The 10,311-nt window shown below is 39.2% G+C and overlaps 1 protein-coding gene across 1 annotated transcript in view; it reads left to right on the top strand.

Moving 5' to 3' along the window:
- The first annotated feature begins 296 nt into the window (after positions 1-296).
- LOC117368630 (vomeronasal type-2 receptor 26-like) overlaps positions 297-10,311 on the top strand; it is a 32,855-nt gene continuing 22,840 nt past the window's right edge. Inside the window, exons 1-2 of the mRNA XM_033962359.1 lie at positions 297-514; positions 1,667-1,958. Coding sequence (XP_033818250.1) covers positions 297-514; positions 1,667-1,958 — 510 coding nt within the window. The remainder of the gene's footprint in view (positions 515-1,666; positions 1,959-10,311) is intronic.

The raw sequence follows: 10,311 nt of genomic DNA, 5'->3' as shown, positions 1-10,311 counted from the left end.
TATTTCCCTAGTAAATGCAGGTGACAGGAGCAGATATCCCTCAAGGCTTGACCACCTGGTACTCCCAGAGGTGGTGGAGCTCAGCTAGAAATAGAGCAGTCACCTCACCATCAACATCATAATTTCTCTGTCTTTCTTCATTCTCTTTTGCTGTAAATGCATTTTCTATTTAGCATTCAAATATTCAATCGGAGCAGACCATCACGAACTACAAAGCATCCCCTGCTATGCCCAAAGAGGACATTTGGAGGAGGAAGGGCGACCATTTTCACAGAAGCTGTTTCATAACGTTAAAGATGGAAGCTCAACTGGTTCTGATGTTGATGCTCTGTGACATCCTGTGGAAGACGGCCGAGTGTCAGTGCACACTTGAGTACTTCAAAACAGAGAACCCACAACGAGGATACCATAGGGATGGAGACATCATGATTGGGGGACTCATAGCTACAAAGAACATTTTTACATTTTTTGTTCCATTCAACAAATATTACGGCACAATATCTGGACATTTCAGGTAAGTATCATCATGGATGAGCTCCAATCTATGATATGCTCACAGGTTTTATATTGATTGATCAAGGCATGAGCTACAGATGTAACTTACTCATCTTACAGGGATCTTTGAATGCAAAAGTTTTCAAAGCTAGAAACACTTATTTACTGTTTATTTTTTCATGGTAAGCCTAGTATGAGTGATGGGAGAATGAGGATAATGTGGGTACATGAGAGGTGAGCATTCAGAGGACTATTGCAGAAGGGTTTGAGTTGTATATGCCCCTCCCTGCTTCTCTTCTCCTATCCTCTCTTCTTTCTCTCCTTTCCTCCTTTCAAATACATCACGGGTCACATCCAATTGGAGGAGGAAATCTTTTCTCTAAAGGGTCCCACGGCGACAAGAGGGCATCCACTAAAACTTAAGGGAGGAAGATTTCATGGTGACACCAGTAAATACTTCTTCACCGAACGGGTGATTGATCGATGGAATGATCTTCCACGCCAGGTAGTCGAGGCCAGTAGTGTGCTCGATTTCAAGAGTCGATGGAACAAACAGGTGGGAGTACTACAGAGTTATGCTCAAACGATAGATACTCCAGGGAAGAAGGGTTCTTGAGTAGGCAGACTAGTTGGGAGGGAGGGTTCTTGAGTGTGCAGACTTGTTGGGCCATCGGCCCTTTTCTGCCGTCATACTCTATGTTTCCTACACTTATTCCTGTGTCTTCTCTCTGTCTCTTCCCTCCATTTTTATCATTCCCCATTCTTACCTCCTCCTTTAATCTCTGCCATTTCCTCCTGCCCTCTCTCTATGTATATTTTCTTATCTCTGCAGTCTGGGATATATATCTACTTACACTGAAAATGAATTTCTAGCTGTTCTAACAGGGGTCTGGTGTTATTTTAATTAGTGAGGTCAGGGAACTTTGACTGCTACTTCCAACCATGCCATCTTTCTCCGATACCACTTCCTTAGTAAACCTCCTCTAGCTCCTGCATAATCATGGGTGCAGAGTTTATGGATGGGCAAAGAAACAGAGGTGCTAGGGTCCAGTCTTTAGGGATGTATGCATTTCTGCTAAACCTTGAGCACTGTTTCTAACCTTAATAGCATTTTCTATCTTTTATTTTGATGCTAATTTTTCATATTATCTGTCACTTATTGTCCTTAAAGTCTTGACGATTTGAAGTATTATGACTTCCTGGCTTTTGTGTCTGCGGTGGAGGAGATTAACAACAGCTCAGAGCTCTTACCCAACCTCACTCTGGGATTCCATATTGATGACTCTTACAACAACTTATTATTAATGTATAGAGCTACTGTAAGAATATTTACAGAAATGGACACCGGGGTCCCAAACTACAGCTGCAAAACATCTGGTCCACTGGCTGCTGTCATTGAAGGTCTTCCAGCTGAGCAATCGAGTGAGTTTTACCGCCTCTCCAGTATATACCACTACCCACAGGTCAGGAAGCATCTTTGATTTCACTTCCTATCCTTTCCTTAAAGAATATCAATCTACAACCAATTGAATCCAAGGACCTCTTTTACAAAGCTGTGCAGGTGAGTGCCTCGTGGCAAATGATCCGATACCTATTCAATTCCTATAGGCATTTACTGTGCCATCCCGCTTTGTCAGGCTTTGTAAAAGGGGGTCCAGATTATTAACCACTCAACTATAGCTGTGACAAATGCAGAATTCAAATAATGAGGTAGAAACAAACACTTCTAAAATAAAACTACATAAAAGTAATTAATGGGGCAAATATTAAACCATCAAAGCCCTTGGCTGGAATCCAGTGTTCAAGTCCTATTTGCCCTCCTGATATTACTTGTGACTCTCAGTAACTCACTTCACTTTTTAAGTCCAATATAACTAAAATGTATGGTGTATTGCTTTAACTCGTGGGTTAATGTATGTTAGGACTTTTTAATACATGCTTAATGAATTGACACATGTTATGTCAGAGGTTAAGATGCATTTAGTCAATTCAGCAAATGCTAAGAGACCCTTTTACAAAGCGGTAGTGTATTTACCTCAGCGGCATCATTACCGTGGCTTTCTAAATTTGTTAAGGTATGTTAAGGATCCAAATGTATGCTAACAAATACACATTCTTGACCTGTATAATTTGAGGCTATCAGGTGTAGGAGTCCCTTAAACCTAACATAGTCTACCACCTGTCGGAGATGAATATTTGGGGCCATCATTTCACCAGTGCACCAAAACACCATTTCATCTTCTCCATTTGTCAACTTGTAGCTCTGGTTGTCAGTTTCAAGAAATCCTTGTAAAATGCTTGCTAACACATCGATTGTTTTGAAATTAAACTCAAAAGGCTTTTTCAGGAGCCCTAGCAGACAGACAGGGAGAAAAATGGGAGAAATAGAGGAAACATATCGAGATAGTGGAATTTAAGTTCAAGAATTGGAAAATATCCCAGCGCCTGAAATTATTATTATTTCTCTGACTCCGCGTAACTACTACTAAATGCCTCCCCCTACTTATCACTTATATAGGCTGAAAGACATATGCAGCGCTGTACATTTTGACATTTATAGAGGGTCCTTGCTTGTAAGAACTTGCAATCTAACTGGACAGACAAAAATGACATATACGGTTGGAGATTCACAACCCAAGGTGAGAGGAATTAGGAGTCAAAAGCATTCTCAAAGAGGTGGGCTTTGAACTGGGTCTTGAGTGCTGTCAGAGACAAATTCCACCATAGGGATTCAAGCAGGTTGTTCCAAGCATATGATGCAGCAAAGTAGAAGGGATGGAGTTGGCATCTGAAAAGAAGGGTACAGTTTTACAGGGACTTACCAACTGAGTGGAGCTCATGGGAGGTATCATGGGGGGAAATATTTGAAGAGAGATAGCAAGGGGCAGCTGAGTGAGTGCATTTGTAGGTCAGCTTAACCAAAGGTTTTCACTGGAGGCAGAAACCATAATTTTGTAAATTTGTTATATGTAAAGGCCAGAAAACTCATGTAAATATGCATAGGGAGAGAACAATGTTTGAAGTGATTTGTGTTCTTTCACCTCATCAATCATTTGTTTTAAAATTACCTTCCTTACATGATGGCTAAAAGGTTTCCTATAGGAGGTATAGATATCAGAGATAACGAAGCACGTTTCCGAATTAGAGAGAGGTATGCATTGCCTAAGGAAGTATTTACACTTGCTTTCTCTGCTGGCAATAAGAAGGATGAGAGGGAACTTCCTTGCCCTTGCAAGGTCCTATTTCTTTTGAGGATACTGTAATACCTGGATGTCAAACTACCAGAGACCTAGTTGGCTCTCTTTTAATCCTTCCTAATCGTTGGAAAGGAAAAAGTAACTCCCTAGATGCAGTTCAGTGTGGATGTCGGTATCTGCCATGCCAAATCTAAACTTATAAGCTTGCAGCATAATTTGGGTAATGGAGCCATATAAGTATGCATAATTGGGGTATCTCTATAATAGAGTGACTAGTAAAGGCCCTAGTAATGGCACCTAGTTTAAGCATGTTCTATAAATAAAAGCACTTAGTTTATTTTTGGACATTTACATACGGATTGTATAAAAAGTGTGAGAAATTACAAGTGCCAATTTAATGAATGAGCCAATTAACACTGGTAATTAGACTTTAAACATACAATTATTGCTGCTAATTGGTAGTAATTAAACTTTACATGTGTTAATGTAGATACGAGATTCACGCCTATATTTTACATATAAATCCAAAAAGGGAGTGCGGAAATGGGAGGGTCATTGGCAGATGGGGTGTTTCTTCAAGTTGCCCAGGTAGTTATAAAATAAGGCAGGATCTGCGCCTAGTTAAGGCACAAGCATTTGCATGACCTTTCAGTTTGTATAAATGGCCAAGCCTAAATGTAGTCGCATTTCCCTGGCATTAAAGGGATATATTCTGCATATGGTGCAGTAAGTTAGGTACTTTGATCATGCATATAGTGCTTAGCATAATTGCTTTAATTGGCTTTAATTTGTTATTGACCACATCATATAAAACCAAATAAAAACTCATTAAAAATAAAGTAGGCATCGGAATCACACCTACAGTGTGGTAGCTAGAGGCACCTAGATCAAAGTAGATGTGGTAACCAGTGGCTACTAAAAATTCAGTTTTTGTGACTGGGAGTATAATGTGGCCCTTATCTCCTGTCTATACACTCCAAAATCCAGTGTTCAACTAGTTTCATTTATATTATTTTTTACATTACATCTGTTAATTAGCATATTCATGTAACAGAGTAGCAAGACAGATCACATGGTCTTTGCTGAGAGCTGACTGTTAGAAAAACAACTTTCAGTATTTCCTCTTTATCACAAAATTAATATGTACATATTTTCCTTACTAACATTGCAAAGCTCATACTTTATTGTAGTTTACAACCATAAATCTCAATTTTCTTTACTTATATAAGCTTTAATCTTAATTTTGGTTTATTCTAAATTATACCAGCATAATCCTTCAGTCCTGTCTTTTTAAATCAGCACATTTTTTTTATTATTTCCTTAAATCACCATATCTACATAGCAAAATTATTTTCTTATTTTTAATTCTTAATCAATCATGTACTGGCAATGTATACTTTACTAAATATAAATTCTGCACACAGCTGTAGTTTATAAATTTTTAATATTAGCAGAAGTAATCTTCACAGTATTTTCTTTTCTTCTTGTTTTTCATATTGACCTTCTGACCTCGTATATGAAACAATCTGTTATTCTCTATTGACTTTCTTGTCTGTCAAGCATTGTGGAAAAATATCTTAAATAACATCTGGACTTCGCTTCCCGTTTAGCCAATGGCACTAGCAATGTTTTTTTAATGAAACCTTTCCTGTCAATAACATAAGAACATAAGAATTGCCACTGTTGGGTCAGACCAGTGGTCCATCATGCCCAGCAGTCCGCTCACGCGGCAGCCCTTGATCAAAGACTAGCGCCCTAACTGAGACTAGCCCTACCTGCGTGCGTTTTGGTTCAGCAGGAACTTTTCTAACTTTGCCTTGAATCCCTGGAGGGTGTTTTCCCCTATGATAGACTCCGAAAGAACGTTCCAGTTTTCTACCATTCTCTGAGTGAAGAAAAACTTTCTTACATTCGTATGGAATCTATCCCCTTTCAATTTTAGAGAGTGCCCTCTCGTTCTACCTACCTTGGAGAGAGTGAACAACCTGTCCTTATCTACTAAGTCTATTCCCTTCAGTACCTTGAATGTTTTAATCATGTCCCCTCTCAATCTCCTCTGTTCAAGGAAGAAAAGGCCCAGTTTCTCTAATCTTTCACTATACAGCAACTTCTCCAGCCCCTTAACCATCTTAGTCGCTCTTCTCTGGACCCTTTCGAGTAGTACCATGTCCTTCTTCATGTATGGTGACCAGTATCAGCAGTAGCTGAAATAAGATTGGGAACCAGGGGGATGATGTGGGGCCAGTTAATGCCTTGCGTTCTATGGGCTCACAGAACCCAATCTCCCCCTAGGCCTTCATTATACATTTAGGTGGCAAAAACCTTATTTCCACTAACATTGTGCTGCTGACAAAGAAAATGCAAAACCATGGTCTTGCTCTGGCCAGAATTCTTCCCAGAACCACACTGGTTTGGTCCCACATCATTCCCAGGCTAGTGTGGAAGGTGCAAGTACTCATCAGCTGGTTGAAAGAACTAGAAAAAAGATAAACAAATGGATGTACAAGTTCATGCCAAGAATAAGGGGTTAGACCCTCACACACGGGTTGCTCAGAGACATGTTATTTATTTTTTATTCATTCAATTTTCTATATTGTTCTCCCAGGGGTGCTCAAAACTGTTTATATGAATTTATTCAATTACTCAATCATTTCTCCCTGTCTGTCCCAGTGAGTTCACAGTCTATCTAATGTACCTTGAGTGATGGGAGTATTCAGTGACTTGCCCAGGGTCACAAGAAGTGTGGGTTTGAATCCACAACTTCAGGGTGCTGAGGCTGTAGCTTTAACCACTGCACTACACTCTCCCAAATGTCTGACATTGCTTTGGACATATTAGTACGCTACAGGATGTCATCAATAGGGTTACCAGATTTTGACCCACCTCATACCTACACCATTCTACTCCCAGTCCCATATATTCCACCCCAGTCCTGCCTCATTCCTTCCCCCCAACCCCATGCAGACTTCGTCTCATAGGGCCAAGTCTGAAATGAATCTATGCATGAGCAGATGCGAAGTGTTTATTTAATTTATTTAGTCATTTATTTAACCCGTCCTCCCAAAGGAGCCCAGAATGGGTTACAGGAGTATATTCATAGTATGGGTAGGACAAATGGGCAAAGGGGTTTAGATTACAGCAATTTCAGTATAGACATAACATGCAGACTTACAAATACAGATTTAGTGGACATAGGATGGTTTAAATTGGAGCATTTTCAGTGTAGAAATAACAAGGAGGTAAAATAGCTTTTCTTTGCAGGTGGGTGCATCTTTTTTGTCAGAGAATGTGGTAGTAATTCAGGTTATATTTGCAGTGGCATGCGAGTCTTAGCAATATTCCATATGGTATATTAGGTGGTGTCTTTGGGTTCCATCTGTCCGGAGTGTAAATGTGGGTCTTCAAGGAGCTGGGTTTGTAAAGAGGAAGGTTTTCACTGCTTTTCTGAAGTGCCAAAGACTGTCTAGTGATCTAATGGATGGGGGGGGAAAGATGTGCCACATTCTGGGTATGTAATGAGAATATGAGCTTCTTCGGGCTGTCTCAGACGTGAGTGGCCAAGTGGCAGAACCAGCCATTTTTCTGTTTGGGATCTCAGTGATCGGTTGGGCACGTAATTTTGTAGTTTTGATGCTATGTAGTTTGGTGTCATTTTGTGGAAAGTCTTGAAAGCTAGCACTAAGGCTTTAAAGGCGTATCATTTTTGGATAGGCAGCCAGTGCATGCATGCTAGTGCAGGGGTGACTTGTTGCGGAAGCCCAAGTTTTTTAGGAGTCGGATTGTGGCATTTTGCATACCTTGTATACGGGAGAATGTTCTTGCGGGTAAGCCCACTAGTAGAGCATTGCAGTAATCTAAGCAGGATAGTACAAACGCATATAGTAGCTGGGCAAATCATTTTCTGAAAAGTAAGCATGGATGCATTTTATTTGGCAGCGGTAATAGAAGGATGAAGATACTAAATTTGATACATAATCTGAGAGTGACAGGTTTGAGTCTAGAATCACTCCTAGGCTGCGGACGTTGTCTTTGGCTGTAAGGGTGTCATTTCCCCAGGAAAGAGGTGGGCGGGGGGTATGCGCAGGAATCCTTATGTATCCAAAGAAGTTCTGTTTTTGACGCGTTGAGCTGTAGTTTATTTGCAGTCATCCAGTGTTTTATTTGTGTTAGGCAGCAGTGAAGTTTTTTCATTTATACATCTCGGTGTTGACCTAGGGGAAAGTAATAATAATAAGTTTCAAGTTTCAAGTTTAATATTCATTTGATGAATCGCTTATAACAATATCTAAGCGATGTACATTTTAAAAACCACCAGGATGTGGTAATACAATTAGAGTAACAAAAAATTTTAAACAAAAGACAAATAACATTGGACAGACAAGAAAGGTTGGGGAGGAGGGGAAAAGTTACAATTTTTATATTTAGAATTTAACATCAATGGGAAAATACATTGGGTAGTAGCGGGTTTTAATAGAAAAAAAAGAATATGGAAACCTGAAGTATTACTTTTCATGCATCAAAAGCATCTTGAAATAAGTATGTCTTTAAAATTTTCTTAAAAGAGACAAGGTCTGTTTCATTTTTAATAAAATTTGGAAGAGAGTTCCATAATGTAGGGGCTTTCACGGAGAACATATCATTGCGTCGTGTGCCTATTATTCTAAGCGATGGGATAGAGAGCAGTTGTGATGAAGAAGATCTTAGGGAACGAGATGGTCTGTATGGGATAATCATTTTTGCTATAAATTGGGGTTCGTTGAAGCTCAGTGTTTTGTATACCAAAAATAAAACTTTAAAAGTTATTCTATGAGTTATGGGGAGCCAGTGTGATTTGATAAGTAAAGGAGTGACATGGTCGAATTTTTTTGCATTGTGAATTAACTTGACTGATGTATTTTGGATGATTTGGAGACGTCTGTTTTCTTTTTGTGTTATGTTAATTAGAAGAGAGTTACAGTAGTCCAATTTAGAAATGATAAGAGAATGAACTAAGATATTGAGTGATTTAGAATCTAAAAAAGTAGAAATGGATCGTAAAAGCCGTAATCTGTAAAAACATGTTTTAACTATTTCGCTAATATGGTTATGAAATGAGAGATCAGTATCAATTGTCACACCAAGAATTTTAAGCTTAGTGACCGTTTCTATAGGAGTTTATACCGCAGGACCATGAAATTCTATGCGGTTTACAATGATTAAAAGATGCTATAGATTGAGTAGAATTAACAAAGTTAAGGGTTAGTGATTAACAGTTCTGGAAGTCAGTAATGTTGTGGACTAGGATTGTATAGGTCAGTTACCTAAATACTTCAAGAAAGATATATTTTTAGGTGTTTCCTAAATTCCCCATATGTAGTATGCATAAGCAGTTGTTCCAGATCTTTACCCCATAAGGCTACTTGATGTAAGAAAAGATGTTGATGACTTTTAAATTTACATCCTCTATCCAGTGGGGGAAACAAAATTCAGATGTGAGCTTCTCTTATGTCTGTTGGTTGTGAAAGAGAAAAGGTTAGTTATATATTTAGGGGCTTAACCGTATAGTACCTTAAAGCAAAAACATCCAAGCTTGAACTTCACACGCACCTCCATCGGCTGCCAGTGTAGAAGTCGGTAGGAAGATGTTACATGATCAAACTTCAACCAACAAAATAGCCTGACCGCTGCATTTTGCAATTTCCCAATTGAATGAATAAAAAATAAATAACCTATCCCTGAGCAACTCGTGTGTGATGGTCTAACCCTTTGTTCTTGGGAAATTGCCAAATAGGCGATGTTACAGTAGTCAAGTTGGCTCAGTATAAGGGACTATACCAGAATTCTAAATGATGAAACATTAAAGTGTGCTCTAAGGGGAGCTGCTGGTCTGTGCTGGGACATTAGAAGAGTGCTTCATTGCTGCCCCGTGTTATTCGCTGCGGCGGCTGGCCCCGGAGTGGATTTTCGGGCAGGCACTGTGGAGGACGGACCCCTGATGTCACCGGGTCCGTCTCCCTTCGTTGGTTTTCTTTAAATTCCTGCCTGCTGCTGCGGCGCGGCCACAGCCACGCGGCCACAGGTCTTGCCCCTTGGGAGCCCCTTGGAGCAACATGGAGCTGGGGAGTGGGAGCTCAGGTAGAATAACTTTAATTTTGACAATATGGGTAAAACATAACTTCAAAAATACCATTCATACTGGATAACACTCCTCTAGAATCTGTATTTCAACTGAAAATTCTTGGGGTAATAATAGATGTAGATCTATCATTCCACAGCCATATTAGCCAAATAGTTAAATCATGTTTTTACAGACTTCGGCTTCTTCGTTCAATTTCTACCTTTTTAGACCCTAAATCAATTAACATTTTGGTTCACTCTTTAATCATCTCAAAATTAGACTATTGTAATTCCCTCTTAATTAACATAACCCAGAAAGAAAAAAGACAGCTTCAAATGATCCAAAACACAGCAATTAAATTAATTTACAAAGCAAAAAAATATGATCACGTGACCCCATTTATTATCAAATCTCATTGGCTTCCCATTTCTCACCGAATCACTTTCAAAATTTTATTTCTGGTTTTCAAAACACTAATTTCCAACAAACCTTTATTTATATCAAAAATGATTATTCCATATA

Source organism: Geotrypetes seraphini, chromosome 10 (genome assembly GCF_902459505.1).
Source record: "Geotrypetes seraphini chromosome 10, aGeoSer1.1, whole genome shotgun sequence".
In the NCBI taxonomy this organism is placed as follows: Eukaryota; Metazoa; Chordata; class Amphibia; order Gymnophiona; family Dermophiidae; genus Geotrypetes; species Geotrypetes seraphini.
The sequence above is the reverse complement of the archived record's forward strand: the minus strand, read 5'-3'. Positions and strand labels throughout refer to the sequence as shown.